The 25,107-nt window shown below is 33.2% G+C and overlaps 4 protein-coding genes, 2 long non-coding RNA genes and 3 pseudogenes across 9 annotated transcripts; 4 read left to right on the top strand and 5 right to left on the bottom strand.

Annotated features, from left to right (window-relative positions):
* Positions 1-588: 588 nt before the first annotated feature.
* Positions 589-939, bottom strand: AT2G16340 (uncharacterized protein; the record flags this gene model as incomplete). Its single annotated transcript, NM_127188.1, has 2 exons — positions 589-828; positions 895-939. The coding sequence occupies 2 exons, from the start codon at positions 937-939 to the stop codon at positions 589-591; spliced, it is 285 nt and encodes a 94-aa protein (NP_179227.1).
* Positions 940-4,459: 3,520 nt separating this feature from the next.
* On the bottom strand, positions 4,460-5,389 carry AT2G16330 (annotated as a pseudogene; the record flags this gene model as incomplete). The annotated part of the gene is made up of 4 exons: positions 4,460-4,664; positions 4,736-4,820; positions 4,901-5,171; positions 5,249-5,389.
* A 336-nt stretch (positions 5,390-5,725) lies between these two features.
* AT2G16320 lies at positions 5,726-6,577 on the bottom strand (annotated as a pseudogene; the record flags this gene model as incomplete). The annotated part of the gene is made up of 1 exon: positions 5,726-6,577.
* A 1,305-nt stretch (positions 6,578-7,882) lies between these two features.
* AT2G16310 lies at positions 7,883-8,857 on the top strand (annotated as a pseudogene). Its single transcript has 3 exons — positions 7,883-8,235; positions 8,521-8,710; positions 8,807-8,857.
* A 1,848-nt stretch (positions 8,858-10,705) lies between these two features.
* Positions 10,706-12,444, top strand: AT2G16300 (F-box family protein; the record flags this gene model as incomplete). The annotated part of the gene is made up of 2 exons (NM_127186.3): positions 10,706-11,143; positions 11,553-12,444. The coding sequence occupies 2 exons, from the start codon at positions 10,706-10,708 to the stop codon at positions 12,081-12,083; spliced, it is 969 nt and encodes a 322-aa protein (NP_179225.2). The 3' UTR covers positions 12,084-12,444.
* A 1,055-nt stretch (positions 12,445-13,499) lies between these two features.
* Positions 13,500-15,143, top strand: AT2G16290 (F-box SKIP23-like protein (DUF295); the record flags this gene model as incomplete). The annotated part of the gene is made up of 2 exons (NM_127185.2): positions 13,500-13,949; positions 14,346-15,143. The coding sequence occupies 2 exons, from the start codon at positions 13,500-13,502 to the stop codon at positions 15,141-15,143; spliced, it is 1,248 nt and encodes a 415-aa protein (NP_179224.1).
* A 4,591-nt stretch (positions 15,144-19,734) lies between these two features.
* AT2G06605 lies at positions 19,735-20,016 on the top strand. Its single transcript, NR_140157.1, has one exon. It is a non-coding gene; the product is annotated as an other RNA (long non-coding RNA).
* A 1,105-nt stretch (positions 20,017-21,121) lies between these two features.
* KCS9 (3-ketoacyl-CoA synthase 9) lies at positions 21,122-23,274 on the bottom strand. The gene has a single exon (NM_127184.3). It carries the CDS (start codon positions 22,885-22,887, stop codon positions 21,349-21,351), a length of 1,539 nt encoding a protein of 512 aa, NP_179223.1. The 5' UTR covers positions 22,888-23,274; the 3' UTR covers positions 21,122-21,348.
* Positions 23,275-23,962: 688 nt separating this feature from the next.
* Positions 23,963-24,303, bottom strand: AT2G06595. Its single transcript, NR_140156.1, has one exon. It is a non-coding gene; the product is annotated as an other RNA (long non-coding RNA).
* Between the last annotated feature and the right edge of the window lie 804 nt (positions 24,304-25,107).

Raw genomic sequence — 25,107 nt, 5'->3', positions numbered from 1 at the left:
GATATTTTTAATTTTGCCATGTGTGTCTATCAGGTTATAAAAATATCTTCTTCTTGCCCATAAAGTTTAAGAGATATCTTTCTTTAATCAATGTGTTTTCTATACGTCAACGTAGATCTTTTTTTATTAGATCATGTCTCCAAAGACGGCTATGTACTTTTAGCATTCAAATGCTTGTAAACGAAAACAAGAGTCTTCGTGCCTATGACTAGGCAATTGAATCGTGGTAAAGGTTGATAAATTTTTTGATCAGCCAAAATCTTTAGTAATGTCGAACAATTTATCTCAAACGAAACATATTTAAAATTATGTTGTATGAAGCAGTTTATTGTTCAGTAATTAGAAAATGCAAGTGTAGAAGAGATTGAATGAGTTTTAGACCAAAAAAAAAAAAAAAAGAAGAGATGGGATGAGTTATTTTTGGCCATTTAGATAATGTTATTTGCGTAATCACGAATTTTGCGGTATTAGTTTATTTGCGTCGTGCAAAATGGCTAAGTAAGCATTAAATTACATCAAATCTTTAGAGAGAGAAATAACTTGCAATAGCAAATGATGAGGAAACTAACCTATACAATAAAGTTTATATTAGAGTTGATGTATAATATATAATATGACAATTTTATCCTCCCTACTATCACCATTAACCACCACCACAACAACCATCACCACCACAGTTTCGCTATCGGCGGAACCACCACTACCGCCGTCATCTTCATCACCACTACCGCAGTCCTCCAACTCCAAGCCACCATCTTCATTGGAACCACTGCCCTCGCCGGAGCTACCAGTGTCCTCACCACCATCGCCGTCCTCCAAGCCACCATCCTCGCGAGAACCACTCGCCGGATCCACCGCATGTCCTCACTAGATTCACACTGTTGCCGAACTTACCACCATCGTTGGAGCCACCATCGTCGGAGCCGTCACCTCCTCCATTGGTCATTTAATTTATCTTTTATGTTAGTTAACTGATACATATATAGTGCTATATTTTTAAATTTTTATTAAAAAATTGTTAAATTCTGCCAAAAAAAAAGAAAAAGAGAAAGAAAAGTAAATTATAAAGGAAAAAACAAGAACTCTACAAAAAGTTTTTTTTAATAATAATGATTATGCCAAGATTTGTTAGAGAATCTATAATGGTGAATTCTTAGCAAAGATTCTTAGCAATATTTTTATAATTGATTTGAAAGTTTTGAAGTTAAAAGTTTGGATAAAAGTTTAAATGTTTGGCAATGTCCAATCGTAAGCTCTTAAGTTGAGGTTTTTAAAAAATATATAAACATTTGATTTTTAAAAATTTTAATAATTATTGCAATTCATAAAATTTGAAACATACATGATATCAAAGTTTAAACATACATGACATAAACATACATAAAACGATTAGTAGTACATAATTACAGAATTTTGCAAATATTTCTCATTCTCCCACTTATATCACAACACGTGTCTGGCTCTTAAGATGTATTTAGACTCTTATATAAGAGTCATCTCTTACCAATTATATGAATTAAACATTAAATTTTATACCTATTTCTCTTATAACTATTCTAAGAAACTACTATTGAAGATAATCTTATATAACTACTCACTAGTGGTTATAATTAGTAAAGGTGTCAAACGGGCTTAGTCCAAATAGTACTGTAGTGGGGTGGGTTTAGACATTAATATTTATGTCCACGAAATAGCAGGCCAAGCAGGTTGGCCCATCACGGATTGCAAACTGAAGTGATTGACTTATTGCGGACAGCAAGTTAGCAGATTAATCTGGCAAAGTAAAACCAATTCATTTAAACTTCTTTTTCACTTAATGTTTAAAAATATACTTTTGTAGCACGATCTAAACCTATTATCCAGCATGATTTTCCATTTACTTATGTTGAGTATGATAGAGTTAGAGAAGTTTAAAGTATTAAGAGTATTTCGGTAAACAATAATTTATCAGGAAATACATTTCTAAACTTAATTTAATGTTTAAAAATATACGAATAATTATATTGATGTTATATCACATTAGTTATCAACTAGGCAAGATAAGCAATCATACTTTAGTAATAAGGAAAACAAATCATGATATTAAACTTATCGATTATTAGAGTATTACATTATGTATAAATAATACTATATTATATTAACCTGGTATTATTTATACATATGTGATATGTTGATTTGCTATACATATTTTGTACAAGAATAAAAGTGGCGCAAGAATAAAAGTGGATTTGCTATACATAAGTTGTAAATAAAAAAAAGAGCAAGTAACTAATTACTACTTTCCACCGTCATGGTTAATAGATATCGTTAAAATGTATGGGTGAGTATGCTATAAGATTCAACCCTTGAGAATTTGATTGCAAGCGTCAATAAATCTTTCATATACGTACGTCATTACTCATTAACAAACAGTTGTCTTGATTTGCTAAATCTAAAACTTACCTCCAAGTCTCCAACTATATATGGAGAAAGTAAATTGTTTACCTATGTTCTATATTTCTTTATTATTCATGATCAAAAGTCTAAACAATTCGATCGGTCGATAGTTGCCTCGAAATCTAGAACACATTGAATTAATTTTTCGTATCCAGATTCATGTACTTAAAACTGGTTTATCCAGTAATTTTCTAATACGTTTTCTAGTTAACAAAATTTTTTTTTTACTTAAAGGTTAGAAATTTTAATTCATAAATTATTTAGCTTTCTGTAATCCTAACTAAATGGTTATGAACCTTTGGAAAATTTAAAATTTAAGTTATTGTTTAAGTTGTTAGCAAAATCTAAATTTGACATCGATTTAAAAATTAATATAAAATTTACAAATTCTCATTCAATTTAAAATAAGATAAGAAGGTTCATTCACACTGAAATTTGAATTTTGTAATTCTTACTATTAAATCAGTTAAAATTTAATAAATAGTTTCAAATCTAATAACAAATCACTTAAAAGAATAAAATTATACTTTAATTAATATTTAAATTTCATTTTAAAATTAGTGATCCAATAATACATATTTTTTTCCAATATAACAAAAACATTTACTCACATATTATTAAAAACTTTTAAAGGGTGAAGAAACGGACCAAAACATTTAAATTTATCAACTCTAAGATTTATCAAAAGAAATTTTCACCGTGGACACCTTTCTGACTTTTTCTTTCACAAATAGTCAAAGTGGGCTGGCCCAACCAGGTTTTAGCCATTCGGCCAAAAATGGACAAATTTGCCTTGGAACGAGAAGTGAAAGGAGGCAGTTCAGTTTCGTCTCTTTATTTTTCTGGTTACTAAAATTTAAATTTAAATTTAAAATTAAATCAAAAACACGTTATTAACTTTCTGACAACCAAAAGAAATCAAAAACTGTTTGTCGAAGACGAAGAACAATTCCGACAAAACACAAACTCGGATCGAAAGTGAAATTTCGATTGAGGCTCTGTGCGAGTTCTAGTCGTTGCTTAAGTTGAGAAAATTTCGATCGAGCTCGTGATAAAGGATAACAAAAAGATGATTTTCTGGTTTCTTGAATTATTGTTCATACTCAAATGGCGGAGATGAAGAAGAGTAGTCGGCGGCGAGGAGTTTCGGATGTTAATGAGTTAATAAGCGGCAGCAAAATTAGGGTTGCAGAGGTTGAAGACGAGTGCAAAATTACAATTATACCCTTCATTAAAAAAAATTGTGTACGTATATATAATTTACGGTATACGTACACACACATTACTACATACATTACTACCGTGTACGTACACATTACTACCGTGTACGTAAATATTACTACCGTGTACGTATATATTATTACCGTTACGCACATATGTTTATATGATATTACTAATCGTGAATTGTCTTCAAAAGATAATAAATAAAATATTATTTAAAATAGAAATAAACATGTTAGATTTTGTTTTATTGTAAAGGCGACATACAAAATATTTATTGAGTTTTTACATTAGAAACCTTTGGTTATTTTGATTAGATATAATATCTTTTGGGGTTTTCTCCATAAATCTATTCATATATAATAATTAAATAAAAATATATGGTCAAAGTATAGTTGTTTCTCATACTTTTGAAAAATGTTATGTACGTACATGTATAATAATGTACGTACATCTTTGTTGGTGAGTTAAAATTGTTGAGAATAAACAAGATTTTAAACTAAACCCTTAAACATACACGATAATATTGAGATACACGTACACGTATACGACCGCTCCAAACAGTTACATCATAAAAATGTCTAAATCACATAAATCTAATACTATGTACGTACACAAAAATATTTATTGGAACGTACATGGTACAACATTAAAATGAGTTTAAAAATTCTCTAACCATTGTCTACGAAAAAATTTTAATTTTATTTTTTTGACATCCAGATTAAGTTATTATGTAAGTTATATGTATGCTGTATATTTTAATATAGATTATGCATATATAATATTTCAACGAATCGTACTCTCATTCATGTAAAACCGATCTTCCAATAGTAAATTGCACACCATTACAATTCATTTCACATCTACCATGCCTATATGTATTCGTGTACGTAAAACATTCATCTTTACATAATTCATCAGATACATAATTAGTAGTGTACGTAAAACATTCATCTTTAAATTCGAAAGCTTGATCATTTTGTGCTTCACATTGAAGAACTTCCTTGCTACAGAGAATATATATTATACGGAGGATATAACAAACATATAGGAGAAAACATTTTAAAAAACAACTTACTGTTTATCCATTATCTTAAAAGGAAGCTTCCGCCCACGGTAGTCTTCGGTCAAGTTGCCAATCTCAATGAGCGCACCAATCACATCTGGTGTACGTAATGAAAGATAAAAGTATTACGTGTACGTACATATTTACAAAAATGAATAGACAGTCAAATATACTAACCGACTAACACTCCAGTAGAAACTGTCTTCTCGATGATGTAGTCAAAAGGAGTAAAATCGTAATACGGTATTGCAGGCAATCCCGAAACTTTGGTAACAATGGTCTGATCCATAAAACAGATCCGGTAGTCATGGGACGTTGCGTGTATCCCCTCGTTGTGGAGACGAACCGAGAAAGTATTGATAACTATCCACTCATTTTCTCGGATACGGTCAGAGTAAAATGAAGCAAGGCGACGATTAATGGTAGCCTCTATGCGGGAACGCAATCCCTACAACAAATCATCATGATTAGTGACATGTAAGGTATGTGAAACTAAAAACGTTATAAACACTGGCGAAATAGTACTCGATTATCTGCCAAGATGAGACCCAGGTAGAACTCATTTATTCCCACGCATTTTTGAAACACCCTGACCACAAAAGCGCGTATACTCCATCCGGTGATCATGGGACAAAGTTCGGAAATGGCATGATATCCATCATCCATGATGTCAACAACAAAAACCAGAATAACCGACTTTCTGTCTTATTTGTGTGATGGGTGTGGACTTTTGTTTGAATGAATTAAGGGTGTTATTACCAGGTTCTTAAATAGATTTTAAAAAGACGCGATGATTGGTCCCAAATCGATGTAACGGTTTAGTAAAAAATGTAACCGTCAACTCTGAATAATTAGATGTACTAAGTGTACGTACAAATGAAAACGTTTATCAAACATACGTACAGACAATAACGGGATTGACAAAAAATTGAAGGATAATCAAATACGAGGTCCACAAACGTACGTACAGAAGGTAACGTACAGACAAAATAATATGTAATATTACAACATAGACTGATCAAAAGATTTCCAAAAACGTATGTAGAACATCTTCAAACCATGTTGACACGTCGGGGATGGAGCAGAGGTTGGTGTACTGTCAACCAAAACACCAGCGGGTTCTACATGAGGTACATGTGTACCCGTCGACGTACACGATGCCAATAGACCAGTGAATTTCCCTGGAGGTTCCACGGTTTGTTGAGTGTCATTCACGACGCCATCCTCGACATGACCATTTCCATATTGTTCCACAATCATGTCACCCCATTTATTGTAATCGTAATCTTCGCCACTACCTTCACTACCGTCTACTATAGGGTCGAGGGTATTTCCACGGCTTTCACCATCGGTGTCATCGTCATGTACATCCATATCTTCGTGCTCTTCATTATCCTCGTCCTCATATTCATCCTCATCACCTTCATCTATGTCATCCTCCTCATCTACATTTATATCTTCGTAAAAATTATGAGCTGCATCAACATTTGTAACCTCTGTCTTTGTATGGCCTCCCTTGCCGATAGGGTAAAAAGACACAAACAAGTTAACAGAAGAATCGCCATTACGAATCAACATAAATGTATCCAGGCTGATTTGATTCTCAATATATACTGGAGGGCGATTACTTGCTATCATATCAGACATCTTTCCGGGCATCCAGTAACTTATTATAGGGTTCCATTCACTAAACTTATAGCTGGAAACATCACATATTGTACTTGCCAAATCCGTGTACGCCGTTGTGTCTGTAATACATACACAGCGACCGAAACTTCCTTTTTCAGCTTCAAATTTTCAACCTTCTTCTTTGTATATCCACTCACCAACCATAATTAATACAGGTAACTCCATACCTGCAACATAAATTATTCAGGTCAGAACAACATTAAATACAAAAAAATCAGATCTTTTTGAAGGTTTTCATTTATGTCAAAGAAAACAAAAAGAATCTGTAACAAAACAATTTATGTACTTATAAATTTAACAAAACAGATCATAGAGCTTTCATTTATATCTACAAATACAAAAAGAGTCTCCAACAAAACAATTTATGAACCCATAAATTTTTAAAAACGTATCATTACTTTCATATCACGTTCTCAAGTGTAATTAACATGAATTTCTTACCTAGAACACAAATTGTCTCCCCTTCAATCCTTCAAACTTTGTAAAACAGCAACTGAAAACTTCAGATTCTTCACCGTAACACAATTTCGAATTTCGTTTTTTTCCAAAAATTCTAATCTCAATAATGTAAATATCTTACAATATAATCTTTATTATAATAGGTAATCATGAGTTTTAGTCTTGTCAAAACTTTTTAGCATTAAAAACTTTTGAGCCCAACCAATTTTAAAATTTTTTTAATTTCAATCTCAAGTGTCAAATTCGCCGAAACCCAGAAATCATTTAATGCATTTCTCGTCGATGAACAGTGTACGTACGAACCCGGTTCTCTTGGATTCCAACGACGCGGTCCGTACGTACAAACCGGGTTCAGTTTCGTCAAGGGCATTTTGGTCAGTTTTTGGCTGAATGGCTAAGAAATGAAAGGCCCAACCCACAGTGTCAAAATCTGAAATGAAAAGTGGGTCAACGGCTACTGTGCGCAATTTACCTATTTATCAATCGCTCTTCTCGTCTTCTTCTTCCTTTGTCGGTTCTTCTTCCGATAGATCTGCTTCGCTTCCTCACTTCCGTTCAAGGATCATCATCTCAAATCTCCTTCTCGCTCAAAGAAACCCTAACTCTTACGCAAGTCAGTTTCTTCCTCTTCTCTAATCCTCACTTTCCATTTCTTCGTTACTTAACATTTCGTTTCGTTGCTTGAAGCTCGTCTTCACGGTTTGTTTGATGGATAACCTTCTTGTTGTTCTTTTTTCTGTTACAGTTTTACGTATGCTTCGGATTGTGAAATTGCTGCAATTTCGTTTCCTTTTGTTACGTAGAAACTAGAGAGTTCTGATTTCGAGATCTGATATTTCGAGGTCTTGATTTAGTCCAAGCTTTTACGATGATGTGAAATGTCTTATGGTGATCTCATTTCTGTGAAAATATTGTGTAGATGGTTGTTGTATAGATAACTGGAGAGATTCATGAATCATGTAGATTATCTTGTTGAGTTTTTTGCAGATTCTTCTGGATATTAGTGTGTTAATGGAGGGAGTTGGAGGTGACGCTGCTTCAATGGCATCATCACCTGTACAACAACGAGCGAATGAGGCGTGGAGGCTGTATCAGTATTACTTAGACAAGACTAAGCCTCACGCGGTTAATAGGTGGATCGGGACTCTTGTGATTGTTGTGATATACTGTTTGAGGGTTTTCTATGTTCAAGGGTTCTTTATCGTTTCTTTTGCCTTGGGGCTTTATGTTCTGAACTAGTTGACTGGGTTTTTATCACCACTTGTTGATCCTGAGCTTGATACGTCTGATGGTCCAATGTTACCCAAAAAAGGTTCAGATGAGTTCAAGCCATTCATCCGTTGGCTTCCAGAGTTTAAGTTCTGGTAATTTTACAGTACAAGCTCTCTTTATGTGCTAATATCTGCTAAGCTCTAAAGCCTGGTTAAAAAAATGTTATGCCATGGACAAATCAAGCCATATGTGAGATATCTAGAGAGTGATTTTGAGTGAGACCAGAATTAAGTAGTGCCTATAAGCTTAGGGACAGTGATGTTATATCTGTTTTTCGTGAATGAAGACAAGTGAAATACGTTTAGAAGTGACGTCATCTTGTTTGGTAATTCTTTTGTGTTAGAGTGTGAGCTATAGGTTAATTTATATGTTGGCAGGTACTTTATGACTAAGGCGTTCTGCATAGCGTTTGTGATGACATTCTTTTTTTTCTTTGACATCCCTCTCTTTCGGCCGGTACTACTCTTCAGTCTCTTCTATTGGATTGCTCTGTTTGTGCTGACAATGACGCGTCAAATAGAACACATGATTAAGTACAAATACATCCCCTTCAATCTAGGAAAGCAAGTAAGTTGTGCATGCTAATGAACTAGTCCAAACGTTTAGAAATCACAAAATGGGTTTGATGTTGATATATTGCGTATTACTCATTTCCCATAACAGAAATATGGAGGGAAGAAAGCTTCTGGCAGCAGCAGCTCTCGCGCAGACTGAAGCATATGGAGAAGTAGTAATGTTAATATGGGCATGTCCACCCCATTTAAAGTCCGTCCCATTTAAAACCCACCTCATTTAAACTCATTTAACTTTAAGATCTATTAGAGTTGTCCATTTAAACCCATATACCCATTTAGACCCATTTAGATATAAATTCTAAAAGCAATTTTAGTAACTTGGAATACAAGGCAACTATTTAATCAACATAAAAATATGTCTAACTTTTTATAAAACAAACTAAAATCAACACCTACCATTAAATTTATCTACGCAAATTTAAAATCCAAAAGAGGCATTCAGTCAATTGTCTAAAAGAAGAAAATTCAACATTTCATTGTTTCGACTTTCGTGAGGTTAATTGGAAACCATGAAGGCGTGTGTCATGGATGTATGGATTCGTGCAATCAATATCAACTAGGGTTTCAGAATCCAATGGGAGAAATATGATTACATTTCAATCTTTGTGACCTCTTTTGATGAATACCACCAATCAGTGGCAAAATGAAGAAATGATCAAGGAAGTGACGCTTCGTACCATTGCGGAATACAACTTAGATAATGTCAGTGTGTTTTGTGGATTCTCTACACTTCGAAATTTGGTATTGTGTTTTGATTCTATGGTTCTTAGTTCATGGAACAAACATTGTGTTTGTTGAGCACGTCTCCACGAATTTCGCGTTTTACTGGTTATTGGCACACTGGCTCATATTCGAGGATAGATATCTGTCTTCCCCTTCTCCAAAGTCGAAACTCCATCAAATAGAAACATTACAGCGCACAAGCTTGTTTCATATTCCTATTTTTAGGGTCAAACAGACAGAGGAAAGTGCACTTTATTCCTAGTTTCTTTTGATCTTTGTATTCTTTATTTATCCGAGCTAACTTCTCAACTTAGCGGTCCTTTCACATGACATTTCCGCTTTCCTTCATTTGCACCGGTGTTATATTTTTGTTACATATAGAAATTTAATAGAATAGTTTAGGTTTGTAATCAAAATATACTAATAGTGATTTGAAAAGTGTAAAACAGGGATGAAGAATTGATATTGAATAAGTAAACATTAAGAGTCAATTTACCTTCTCATGATGTGTTTTCAGGCTAAGTATCAAGAATTTTATCCGAGTTACTTGTATCACAAGGTTTTCTATTGTGTGTGTTGGTAACTTGGTATGCAGATATAAAATTGAGCTAGGTTTCTTTCAACAGAGCCTGTATAAGAATATTCATTTTATTCAAGTACTAGTTAGTAAACTAAGAAAAAAGCATGTTTAATCTTAAAAACAAAAAGAAGCGAATTAAGCTATTTCTTGTCTTAAAAAGAAATCAACATTTCATTGTTTCGTGAGGGAATGATTTACTATTTGCTCTCCGGTTATTCTCAAACACACGAAATCAACCATCCGAAATACCTAAAAACTATATGAGCCAGATATTTTATATAATAATTATGTGTTGTAATATTGTATGTTATAGTTACGCCATTTGTTAAATTTTAGTGAAACTTGTTCAATTTTACTTAGTAAAATATATTTTTAAATTGTATATTAACTTTATGTTTTATTATATTCCAAACTATAACTTATAATTAAATGTAAAAAACTAAATATTTGTGAAATGGAGAAAAGTAAACTATTATCATGACATATGTCTTCATTTCCCTTAACCTTAATCTTAACATAGTAAAAATCTCCTTCTGTGAAATCTATATATTTTTTAAAGGGAGCAATATAAAATCTTACTGTGATATATATATATATATATATATATATATATATATATATATATATATATTTCTTCATTATTCCTTAACTTATGATTCTTCAATTTTACGTTTGAATCTAATGATGGCAGATTGGTCCTTGCTTCCGAATGACTTACTAGAACTAATCGTGGGTCATCTTGAGACATCTTTCGAGATTGTCCTCTTCCGATCCGTCTGCAGCTCATGGCGGTCTGTTGTACCTCCACAAGATCAATCCCGCTGCTTAAGTATCAAAACTCATGATATATCATTCAATGCCGGGTTTTCGTTCAGCGGCCAACCAACGGATCATCCTCTGTTTGGAAGCACACTAACAAAGATCCCAATTTATCTAGTGAAATTCTGGACTCCGTTTGGTGATGATTATTTATTGGCAGAGATGCGTGAACGAGAGGGTGGGGAACCGATGTTTTTGTTGTCGCCCTTGTCATCTAATCGTATTATATATGGAATGGGAATAAATAAAGTGTTGTTCAACTCTCTTACCTCACCAATTATCCCATTTGGACAATACTACGAGGTTGGTGTTCAAAAGCTCATATTATTTTTTCAAATTTTTATCTTTTCTTTTTGATAAATTTTGCCACTTAGATAGTCATTTAACCACCACTTTTTAGTTATTATGGTGCACGAGATTGTTACTTATTTCATTGTCTAACTGATTTTGAGGTAAATCAGCTAATGTTTGGAATTCTTTGTGGTATTAATCACGATCCTGTAAATAAATATATACAAGTCACACAATTCATAACTAAGATATATAGGATTTAAACTGATATCAAACCCATCATATTAGCAGCATGTAATCTTATCTCTAATAAATTCTCCCTGACCTTGCTAATTAATAAATAAGACCGCAAAGTTGGTTTTGTTATTATTATTACTATTTTCCTTGTGTCTTCAATTTAGCCCCATAATCTTCGATGCAGATAACCTACTCTGAGAAGCAACCCATTCGTTACCGCTATGGATTACCCTGTCATTTATGGGATAAATTAGAGTGGGTGGAGATTACCGAGAGAGTTGAATTTCTTAAACTGGATAGTGAAGATAGCAGAGATTTTGCGGTGCTTTTTGCTGGAAGAATGTGCAATTTGGTGATGTATAGAAGCCGTAACATGAGTTGGACTCAAGTTGTGGAGCATCCTGAAAAGTATGCATATCAAGATTTGGTTGCATTCAAAGGAAAGTTTTATGCTCTTGATTCAAGTGGAAGGGGACGGGTCTTTGTTGTCGAACTTTCTTTGGAAGTTATGGAGATCCCCTCAGTCAGAGGATCACAACAGTCTTCTAAAGAAAATCTGGTGCTGTCAGGCGAGGAGTTGTTGCTAGTGCAACGGTTCACCCCTGAAGTGCGGCATTATGATGAATATCTATATACATGGTTCAGAGTGTTTAGACTTGATGAAGAGGAGGGAAGAGAAAGTGGGTTCAAGTTAATGACTCTAACGACCGAGTGATCTTTCTTGGAGCTCAGACGAATCTCTGCTGCTCGGTACATAAGCTCCCATGTGCAAAGGAGAATTGCATTGTGTTCATTGAATCAAATAATTGTTTCATCATTGACAATGACTCAGTCCTTTTGTTTGACTTAAAAACCAGAAGAACTAGTACTGCGTTTAATGAATGCAAAGGCTACATGGGCGTGTTCGGCGCAAATCTTGAATCTTTGTTGTCTTGTGGACTTGTGACCATTCCTGACCCAACGTTAAGCTTTGATTTCGGTTATGATTATGAATGTTAGTCTTTTTATTCTGGATTCCAATATGACAGTTTAGATGTAACATTTAAACTATATGAAATAAACCATCCGAAATACCTAAAAACTATATGAGCCAGATATTTTATTTAATAATTTATGTGTTGTAATATCGTATGTTATAGTTAAGACATTTGTTAAATTTTAGTGAAACTTGTTCAATTTTATTTAGTAAAATTTATTTTTAAATTGTATATTAGCTTTATGTTTTATAATATTTCCAACTGGGTTCTAATTAAATATAAAAATCTAAATATTTGTAAAATGGAGAAAAATAAAAATTTATCATGACATATGATCTTCATTTCCCTTAATCTTAATCTTAACATAATAAAACTATCTTTCTTTAATTTATTATATATATAGGATTTTACTTTAATTATTTTTTAAAAAAGATTATACTTTTAATTGAGTTATAAATGTGAAATTTATATATTTTTAAAATGGAGCAATACAAAAACTTAACGTGATATTCAGTTTTACGTACTCATCTTTACGTTTGAATCTAATGATGGCAGATTGGTCCTTGCTTCTGAATGACTTACTAAAACTAATCGTTGGCCATTTTGAGACATCTTTTGAGATTGTCAACTTGCGATCCGTCTGCAGCTCATGGCGGTCCGTTGTACCTCCATTAGATAATTTTCCGCTGTTTAGATATCAAAACAAAGGTTATACCGTCCAATGTCGGCTTTTCGTTACACGGCCAATGTCCGTTTAAAAGCAGTGTTAATTGCACACTAAAAAAGATCCCAATTTATCAAACTAAATATAATAGAGTGAAATTAAAAAAAAAAATCTTAGAATGTCAAACTAAAATTTAATGAGTAAGAAATGTGTCACGAAAGTATAATGCCAAAAGTCGTATTATGAGGCAAAGTTAGAAAAACCTTGTCATATTATATAAGATAAAATAGGATTTTACACTAATTATTTTTTTAAAAATATATTATACTTTTAAGAAAATATTATACTCTTAATTGGGTTATAACTGTGAAATCTATATATTCTTAAAAGAGAGCAATATAAAATCTTACTGTGATATATATACTTCTTCATTATCCTTAACTTTTAATTCTTCAGTTTTACGTACAGATCTTTACATTTGAATCTAACTATGGCAGATTGGTCCTTGCTTCCGAATGACTTACTAGAACTAATCGTGGGTCATCTTGAGACATCTTTCGAGATTGTCCTCTTCCGTTCCGTCTGCAGGTCATGGCGGTCTGTTGTACCTCCACTAGATCATTCCCGCTGTTTAGGTATCAAAACTCATGATATATCGTTCAATGCCGGTTTTACGTTCAGCGATCAACCAACGGATCAACCTCCGTTTAAAAGTAGTGTTGATTGCACACTAAAAAACATCCCAATTTATCTTGTGAAATTCTGGACTCCGTATGGTGATGATTATTTAATAGCAGAGATGCGTGAACGAGAGGGTGGGGAACCGAAGTTATTGTTGTCGCCCTTGTCATCTAATCGTATTATATATGGAATGGGAATAAATAAAGTGTTGTTCAACTCTCTTACCTCACCAATTATCCCATTTGGACAATACTACGAGGTTGGTGTTCAAAAGCTCATATTATTTTTTCAAATTTTTATCTTTTCTTTTTGATAAATTTTGCCACTTAGATAGTCATTTAACAACCACTTTTTAGTTAGCAGGGTGCACGAGATTGTAGCTTATTTAATTTCATTGTCTAACTGATTTTGAGATAGATCTACTAATGTTTAGAATTTTTTGTGGTATTAATCACGATTCTGTAAATAAATATATACAAGTCACACTATTCAGGATCTAAACTAAAGTTGATGATATCAAACAAATCGTATTAGCAGCATGTAATATTATCTTTAATAACTTTTCCCTAACCTAGCTAATAAATAAATAGGACCGCAAAGTTAGTCTTGTTATTATTTTTATTAACATTATTAAGCCGCATAATCTTCGATGCAGATAACCTACTTTAAGAAGCAACCCATTCGTTACCGCTATGGATTACCCTATCATTTATGGAATGAAGTAGAGTGGGTAGAGACTTCCGAGAGAGTTGAATTTCTTAGACTGCATAGTGAAGATAGCAGAGATTTTGCGGTGCTTTTTGCTGGAAGAATGTGCAATTTGGTGATGTATAGAAGCCGTAACATGAGTTGGACTCAAGTTGTGGAGCATCCTGAAACGTATGCATATCAAGATTTGGTTGCATTCAAAGGAAAGTTTTATGCTCTTGATTCAAGTGGAAGGGGACGTGTCTTTGTTGTCGAACTTTCTTTGAGAGTTACGGAGATCCCCTCAGTCAAAGGATCGCAATATTGTTCTAAAGAAAGTCTGGTGCAGTTAGGCGAAGAGTTGTTGCTAGTGCAACGGTTCATACCTGCAGGGCGGCGTTATGATGAATATATATATACATGGTTCAAAGTGTTTAGACTTGATGAAGAAGGAGGGAAGAGAAAGTGGGTTCAAGTTAATTACTTGAACGACCGAGTGATCTTTCTTGGAGCTCGGACGAAACTCTGCTGCTCGGTACATAAGCTCCCAGGTGCAAATGAGAATTGCATTGTGTTCCTTGCTTCAAATGATGGTTCTATCTTTGACAATGATTCAGTCCTTTTGTTTGACCTAAAAACCAGAAGAACTAATACTGCGTTTAATGAATGCAAAGGCTACATGGGGGTGTTCGGCGCGAATCTTAAATCTTTGGTGTCTTGTGGACTTGTGACCATTCCAAACCCAACGACAAGATTTCTGTTATGATTATGAATATTAGTCTTTTTTATTCCTTTACGAGTATTCCTTTCTAGATAATAATATACTACTAAATGTGTAAGTGTGATGAAAAAAGACAAAAAAAATTGTAATCTTTCTAATATCATTGAAGTTAAGTGTCCGACTAAGGTTCGGGTAAAAATAATTTGGTTCGGACTCAGTTTTATATAGTTTGTGTTTTTTTTTTTATCATGCCCCCAAAAAGTTGATTGTTTGTTACTTTTTTCATTTTATAGAACTCATGGAAATGGCTAACAGCCCTAAATCGGGGAGACAAAAAAAGGAATGCAAAGCTTAGAGAAACGTAAAGCAAAAAAAAAGAAACAATTCATGGATTCACTCAGGATCGGAAATCGACCAAAATCAACCTTCACTACTTCCATGCGATTTTTTCAACCCAAACTCTAAATCCATTCCTTTATCACCCCGAATCCACATAATTTTCAAATAATCCACATGTGAAATGGAAACTATTAGGGTCATTAATAGAGTATGGTTTAGAGTTAACCATACATTTGTTTCAGTAATGTAAACCGGTATAAGATAAACCGGGTTTTGCCACTTACTATAAAAGAAACACTCTGTACTATTGTTACATTAATGAGAAATGCAGAGAAACTTTACCTTTCTTCTTTCTCTCGTCTCTAACAAACTTGTTTCTATTAGTCATATTTGAACATTAGATTTCTTAGATTTACACACGTGTTTGTAATCATTTTTTAATGGGTAAGAATTAAAATTAGATTTTTATTTTTTGGTTAAGGGGTTTATCAGTGTTTTCATCTTCTTCTTCACAGCTTCTTCATATTTTTGAAGAGATTTTGACCAAACTAGATCAAAACCACATTACGCTGCGGAGTACTATTTAAAATTGTATTCAAAATAATTACAATTAATTAAAATTTAAGAATTTGACCTTTTACTTTACTTAGGTTATAGTAGTTTTTACTTTTGAGATTTATTTCTTATTTGGGTGGTTAGATTTTGTAATTATAATATTAATCTAAATATTCTTTGTAGTTATTTTTACTTTAGTTTAGTACTCAGATTTATCATATTATAGTAAATTTTACTTCTTGAGATTTATTTCTTATTTGTGTGGTTGGATTTTGTAATTATATTTTAATCTAAATATTCTTTGTAGTTATTTTTACTTTATAGTTTAGTACTCAGATTTAGCATATTCCATTTATGTTTAGAGTTTTAGAGCTTCTATGAAAAATAAAACTGAGATTGAAAATACTAAAAGTGAAACAATTTTGTTTAGACAATTTAGAGTTTTAGATTAGCATTAATGTTTCTATTTGTTTTTTAGAAAAAGAAACTAAATAAATTTATTGCATTAAAATTGGAAAAGAAAAATAATACGAAAGAATAAAGTGCCAAATAAATGAATTTATTGCATTAAATTATTGGGTTCGAGTTAATGACTTAGAGGATCAAGTCGTGTTTCTTGGAATTGACTGGAATCTCTGCTATTCCTCAAAGGAGCTTTCAGGTACGAAAGGGAACTACATTGTGTTCGTTGAACAAAAAATCGTCTTTGAGAGAATCTTTGTGTTTGACTTAGGAACCAGAAAGACTAGTAAGGCGGTTATGCAGTGGCACTTATGATACACCAAGTGAATTTGAATGAGATCCCTAATCATGTCTTCAATTTTATTATCTTTGGTTTGGCCCTTTTTATTTTTATTTTGTTTAGAAATAAACTCTTTTTGGAATTAAAATAAAGATATTAGATTGCTTTGAAGAAAAAGAAATATATGTGCATGATTGGTTGGGTTTTAAGTCTGACTTATAACCTTAATTTTTCTTAAAGCATTGATTACAAACCAATCGTGCTGTAGCTTTATTTTTAAACATACAGCCGAATTTTTTTTTTTTTTTTTTTTTAAGGCTGTAGTAGAGAAATTCTCAAAGCCCTATTTTCTTGGTTGTATAAATTTTAATTCATTAAATAAATACAAAAAATTAAATTAGTAATACAAGACATTTTATTTACTATATAAAAAACTTTTATTATATTTACTAATCCATTTTTATAAATATTTAAAGTTAAAAACTTACAGCAATAATTGTACAGCAATAAAAGTTACGGGTACAGCTAACACAACTACAACAAAATCTATACAACAAAAATTCTACAGTTACAGCCCAACCAATCATCCACATAGTCTTTTCTTCAAAAGATCGTTGGAGCCACAACAAGTTTGTGCTTGATATGCTTTGTACAAAATTATTTTTTCTTCAAAATATCCAACTAATTCACCTTATTAATAAAAGATGTTTGTTTCTTCAAAAGATTTTAGATTTCAACGAGTAATAAGGTTTTGTTTAGAAATTCTCATACTAGTTGTGTTTTTAGTAGGGAACCTAACATAGTAATGATGATCATCATCATAATAATAATCACCAACGAGGTGATAGGACAAAAACAATAATTATGGATCTCGAGAATTGCCAGCAACGAATCAGCTGTCCTATTGCTTTGGATATGTCGGGATTTTATTTGTAAGATTCACATTGCTTGGATACAAATCAAGTCCTAATGACATGTGTTTTTGTCCAATCTTGGGTCAATGTTCTGGAAGCCAGCTAGCAAATATACAACTTGCGGCGGACCAAGTTCATTAATTCTGATTTTGGTTCCTAATTTCCTTGGCAATTGGAAGTGGACATATCTAAACGAACCAAATCAATAAATTTGAGGCCAATCAAATTGTCTAACATGTGAATGTAGTGTGCTTTTCAACTTCTTTTTTTTTCTTTCTGAAAAAACTAAATCACAAAGTATATATATCAAACCCGAATATATATAAACAAAAGAGTTAAAGGCAACACTGAAAAATTTGACCAGTAGTTTAAAAATGCTCGAAGGCTAAAGTGTCATCTTATCAATACTGTATTCATCATTTCCATCACAAAGGAAAGCATGAGTAATTACATATCTAGGAAGGAGAGCTTTTTTGCCAACATGGTAACACGATTAAACAAGAAACTCACGAGATATATTCCGTGAAGCAAAAAAAAAAAAAAAAAAAAACAAAGCCAAAGAAAATCAAGGAAAAACAGACCCAAGCTTGTGAACATAAATTTGAATCACCATTGGTAAAATTGTTAAAGATATAACTAAACAGACACAAACTGTGTGTCTAATGCTTTGTAAAGGTCAACAGAAACAACTTTCTTTATGCAGCAGGAACAAGAATGCTATCGAAGGGTCATAAAATGCAGAACTGGATTTGGATTTGTGATATTTGCTCTTTTAAGAGCATCTGTCATGAATTCCTGATAGGCGATTGAGAGATTGCAAAGAGAATTTTTATTAGGTTTAAAAGAAATATGTATTCGGGTTAGAACTGATTAATTCGGGTAAAATTTCATATATTGTATGCATGTCTTTACATGGGTCGGGTAAAATCTCGGCTTGGATCGACCGAAAGTCGAGAGAATTTTTCTAGTTTACCCTTAATTTGTTTTTGTTTTTCTTAACTTTTTGTCAAAACATAAAATGAAGGGCATGAGCTAGAATTTTAGTCTTCTTCTAAATGGCTTAAATAGCTCTAAAAAGGCTTAACTAGCCAAAATGTCCCTCCAATTGAATGATATAGATGTATTTTCTTGGTTTCTAGATTTTTTTTTTAAATAATAGTTTTTACAAAGCATTTGAGAAATGTGAGAATATCACATTTTGGCTAGTTAAACCTTTTAATGGGTAATGGGACCCCTCTATAATGTCGACCCAATGCCAATGGACCTCTATTAACATCAATGTCAGTGGAAAAATTAAAAAAAATGACATGTAGTATGCGAAATGGAAACCTAACCCGTTAGAGCTATTTGAGGAAAGCTTCAGTTGAAATTCTTTGAGAGGTTTTTTCCGTGGTGTTCAAAAACTGATCTAGAATGAGGAAATTTCAGCTGGTCTCCAATATAGTACGGCATGGACACAGAGATTCAAAGCCAAACAGATGCAATGTCTACTCCGTAATTTAAAATGCCAATACTTTTATTTAAAAGAGAGAACTGGTTTGAGGTGAGTTTGGTGTTTTCAATGATATTGTGTGGCACCCGCAAAAATAATGAAAGAAATGTAGCATATTATATAAGTTTTGCCACTATTCATGGCATAATAGTTAATAAAAACTCAATGTCAATACAATTATATATTTGTGTACCCTAAATATCAATGTACATTCCACTTCAATGTACTATGTTTTCACAGTGTGCACTCTCTACAATAAAATAAAACTGAAGGAAAGTAGTACTCTGATAGCTATATCACCATCACGAAAATTATATATTTGAGTCGATTGAAACTATATGTACCCTACAAACCAGAAAATATTGTTGGGAAAACAAGGAAAATTCTTAAGTTCACCCTTACGGTTGAACCCTTGTAGTCACTTCTTTTAGTTTAAACCAATCATTATGGGATCAATTATGAAAAACTCCTTTTTTTCTCTATGCCTTTGTTTCAAACAGACCTTCTCAATGTGTTAATAGGAATAGGCATTTTCATTCAGTTAAAAAGACATCATTGTCCTTAATCACCTAAACCAGTTCAATCTACTTCAATTCGTCGACCGTGATGTCTTCTCTTACCTTGCGTTTCTCGCCGGCGTTTACACGGCGGAGGGCTTACATGGCTCTGAAATCAATAAAGAGGAGACGGAGGAAAGCTTACACGGCTCTGGATTTGTGATTTCCTTAGATGAACAACACCATCTCTGCTAATTATTAATCCTATAATTTTATTTCTTCTCGTTGGAAACTCCGGCCAAGCGTTTCATGTATCTCCGATCCGATTCCGAAACTTAAATTAAAACTGCAGTTTGAAGCCCAAACCCAACATCCTTTGAAATGATTTCCCCTTTTAATCTCCCATGTTACAAACCGAAGACCATTACTTTTCCGAAACTTCAATGAAAAGTGATTTCCCCTTTAGTTTAGGATTTTGATGAATTTGAGATTAATTGTTCCGATTTGTGTCTATCACTTAGGGTTTCTTAGGCACTATCACTTAGGGTTTAGATTCCTTTAAACAAGACTCGTTTAATTTGATTCATTAGATTTTGGATTAGATTGGTGGAAGAAAAGTTTGTGAATTGTTGGAGGCAAGGAAAAAAATATTGATGAATATGAAACTATTGATGTTGATGGAGTGTGGATTCAGTGTTGATAAAGCAAGTGCGTGAAAAAGCAAGAACTCTGTCACGCTACGGAGAAGACGATGAAGTGGTTTTTGGTTTGTCAACAACAAAATTGAGGGCAAAAACGTCATCTCAATAGCCATAAAGTTCCCATCCTTATAAACCCATAATGGATGTGCCTTCTCACTAGTTATTGGGCTTAAATGTACCCATTTGAACAAAAGCCCCAATCATTATGTCATAATGTTTGGAGTGAGATCCTTATTTCTTACTGAACTATATTTTTAGGAAAAAAAATGAAAACTTTAAATTTTAAATAATTTTTGTAAATATAACTGTTTTTATACATTATCACATTTTCACAATTATGTAAATATACATATATTAGTAATATATATATTACCAGCCAATCCGTGGAAAAATCCCCACTAAACCCCGCAGTCCGCCATGGCTTTGCGAGGCCTGCTTCTTAACAAGCCTAAAATTTTATGTCCATACCCGCACCATTGCGGACCGGGATGGGCTTGTCCCCTGGACTTAAACCCGTTATGACTAAATAGTAGAGAACCTTACGTAGTAATGTTGATGATATGAACCAAGATACTTTGTGTTTGGATCGTATCAAAATCGCCAACTTGGAGATAAAGACACCCAAAACACACATTTGGATCTCAAGATTGCCAGCAAATAATCGCCTGTCAGGTTACTTTTGTAAGATTCCCTTTGCTTGGATACAAATCAAGTCCTAATGATATGTCATTTGAGATCGAGATCAATCTACAGTTGTCAAAGAGCTTTTACCCTTGCTTTTTTATTTATTCTCAAAATATTACTTTGTTTCATTGTCAATTTTGATTTGAGATGATTATAATAACGAACCAATCTTTAATATGGATAAAGATGCCATAGAATAAAACGCGAGAGTAATAATCAAGAAGCGTCACATTAAGAGTACAAGAGCTTAACCAGAAAAGAAGAAAAATAAACAAGGCAGAGTCTAGTAAGACTAGGACTAACCAAACAAATGGTTTTTCATTAAATCAGAAGTCGAGCTTAACCGGATATCGGTCGATGCAGTGTTCCCACGGACTACTAACCGAAGGCTTGACATTGTTTAGAGCCACCCAAACTGCACTGTTACACTTAAACCCACTTCCAAAAGCAATCTGCCAAACCCGGTTTCCTTTCTTCATCCTACCTTTAGCCTCTATGTAAGCCAGTTCATACCAAATCGAGCTCGAAGAAGTGTTTCCAAATCTGTGCAGTGTCATTCTGGATGCCTCGACATGAGTCTGCGAAAGCTGCAGATTCTTCTCAAGCTCATCAATCACAGCTCTACCACCAGCATGGATACAGAAATGATCAAACGCAAGCTTGAAATCCGGAATATACGGCTTCAGCTTCGAGTTAAACAGTTTCTTCGTAACCAAAGTCATGAAAAACAGAATCTGCTCACTTATAGGAAGAACCAAAGGACCTAAAGTAGTGATATTCGCCTTAAGAGCTTCCCCAGCTATAGCCATAAGATCTTTCGACAACGAAACCCCGGTCTTCCCATTATCATCTTGCTCTTGGTAAACACAGTTGAAAGCCTTCTCAACAGCTCCTTTATGAGTCCTAACGGTATGAACAAGCTTATACTTAGACCGTCTACGATCTTTCCCCTTGTTCGACAACAAAATCGCCGAACCACCAACACGAAACAAACAATTCGGAATCAACATAGCCTTCTTATTCCCAAAATACCAATTCTGAGTAATGTTCTCAGTACTAACCACAACAGCATAAGTATTCCTATGAACTTGCAACATATCTTTAGCTAAATCGATAGAGATAACACCAGCACTACACCCCATTCCACCAAGGTTAAAACTCTTAACATTCCCTCTAAGCTTATACTTGTTAACAATCATAGCTGACAACGAAGGTGTAGGATTAAACAAGCTACAATTCACAACCAACACACCAATATCCCTAGGGTTAATCTTGGTATTCTCGAAAAGCTTATCAAGAGCACCAAACATTACCTGCTCAGATTCCTCACGAGCCGCCATCATCGTAGGCCTCGGAGGGATACAATGTAAAGCTTCAGGGAGATAAGTCTCTTCTCCTAAACCAGAACGTTCAAGAATCTTCCTCTGAAACTCTAAAGATGACTCATTGAAATCTTCAATCAACTTAGAATGATCCATAAACTTCTGATACTTAACCTGAAGACTCTCCGGAGGAAGATAACAAGAGTAATCAACGAGATAAACAGATCTGGGACGACTCATGATGTAAACGGTGGAGCCAAAGATAGCTAAAGCAGAGAGAAAGATGAAAGCAACGAGATTGTATTGGAGATGAAGCCAAATCTGGTAAAGATCGTCTGTTGTTAATCGAGAGATCTCTGTGACTAAAACCGCCATTAATGGAACCAAACAGAGCTTGAAGAGATGAGTAATGAGGTAATGATAACCTAGCTTGACGTATTTCATGTTGACGCTTTGTAAGAAATTAGGAAGCTTTCGTCTTTCGTTGTTCTCTGTTCGGATCTGTACGGATCCGCCATTAACAGGCTCATTAGCAGCTTCCATGGCTTCCGAGAAAAATGGAATAAAATTGAAAACTTTATGAGAATTTGTGCATATAAAAGGGAATGGGTAAGTGGGTTTGATAGGAATAGAATCAGTGAAGTGACGCCATTGAAGAACACGTAATGAAGAAAACAGTTGATCTGTCGAAAACTTGTGTTTTTATGATTTAGAGAGAAGAAGAAGAAAAAACCAAAAGTGTTTTTGTTTTGTTATTATTTGGAATATTATTATTTTGTTTATTTGATCTTTTTAATTGTGTGATTGTGTATAAATAGCAGCCAAAAAGGTATACAGTTTTAATTTAGGGTAAAATAAAAATGTGTGATTTTGGGGAGGTTACAATTTAAGGAGATAAAGCTGGCATTTGGTTAGGAGGTCAAGTCGAATCAAGTAGGAAATGTTAATAAATTTGCCAACGAAATCTTATGTGGTATCAAAAGGATTTAGCATATGTCTGCATTTACTTTAATGTGAGTGTTGTTGGTGTGGAATAGTCTTCTAAAGACTGCGGTTCTATAATGGCCCAATCATATTTATTTTGTTCATTTGAATGTGTGGTGTGCTATTAAACTACATTTTTGTTTGAAGGAAAGTAGAAGTTTTTTATATTATTTTTGAATGTGAAATTGATTGATCAAGCAAATATGTATATAGAGTATAGGTAACAACTGAAAAAAGTAATGAAAATCAAAGCAGAGCTTTATGGATAGCTCTGCCATTACAAAGCAACAGAAAGAATCGGATAATGCAAGTAGAAATTATTTTTAGATATGAGTCATATATGCGTCTGAAGTATGAACACATAAAAGATAAATCTCAATAAATCAACCAAATATATATTATTTAAATAATCTCCTATTATTTCTTTATATAATCAGAATATATAAATCCGTCTCCATGGCTTGTTTTGTATGAAAACAGGTGATACTTCAAAAAAGGTTAAATGCAACTTGAATAAGAACTGAAACTCCAATAAAATTTAACCAATAATTTAATAACGCTAAAATGCCATTTTATCAAAGTTGGAATCTCCTAAATCATAATCGAAACAATGTATATGTCGACGATCACTTAAGTTTCACCTGCACCATACATTGTTCCTCACTTCCATTACAAAAGAAAACATGAGTAACGAGTGTTAACACGATAACCAACCAATTAACACTTTCAAATTGACCAATACAATTAGATAACATATTTCATACAGTTAACATCATATGATGCGCACAAAACCAGTCATGTATCTCCATATTCATGCTCTCATGTACCCATATGTGACTTTATTCGCGATTATCCATACCTCAAGCATTATGATCGACATGCTCTGTAAATATGTGATTTTGGATGTTACAATTAAAGGAGAGAAGGCTGGCATTTGGTTAGGGGGTCAAGTCGAAGTAGGAAGCAAGTAGGGAAATGTTAATAAATGGTATTAAAAAGACTTGACACACTGAATTTATGTGATTTCTGGTGGAATAGTCTTCTAAGGATTGTATAGTGTAGGATTAAAAATAATCTTTTCGAAAATGTAGCTCATTTATTTCACAATTTGTTTTTGATTGTTTTTAGATTTTTTTTCGAAAAAAAAAGATTGTTTTTAGATATAGAATATAAATATCCAGAATATTGAATGTATATTTAAAATTTTACAAGATTTAGAAAATAAAAAAGTTAAAAATATTGAAAATGATTTTGTTTTTATTTTGTAAAATATAATATTTGAGTTATAATCAATGCGAAGTAAAGTGAAACTACTAATTCGACAACAAAGTAAATTATATTTTTCTAAAAGCGATCTCAAAATATTTATAGATAAAGATAAAGTAAATATTTCAATTTTTGGACTTCAGTCGCATCTTATCGGTGAGGTCTTTGACGATGCATGGTCTATTCCATATATTATGATGCATCACTACTATGACTTGAAAGGCAGATGACACCAATCAAGTTATATATCGACATCTTTAATTTGGAAGTACAAGTATCAATTTCGAACATGGCTGAAAAAACTTAGTCCTTATTAGAAGAAATTTTTTTTATGAAGAACATTTTCAAGTTTTCGGCATAAGTACAAACAATTTGTAATGTGTCTTGTACCGGCAAAATTTGAGGTTACATATTCTTCTTTACCATCATCATGTCTTTCAACAAAGACAAATTTTTCACTCGTGAGATTGTCTATAGTTTAGTAGTTAACACATAGCCTTTGTCTAATCTACG

The sequence above is a fragment of the Arabidopsis thaliana genome, chromosome 2, assembly GCF_000001735.4.
Source record: "Arabidopsis thaliana chromosome 2, partial sequence".
NCBI lineage: Eukaryota > Viridiplantae > Streptophyta > Magnoliopsida > Brassicales > Brassicaceae > Arabidopsis > Arabidopsis thaliana.
This window is presented reverse-complemented; position numbering and strand designations above follow the sequence as displayed.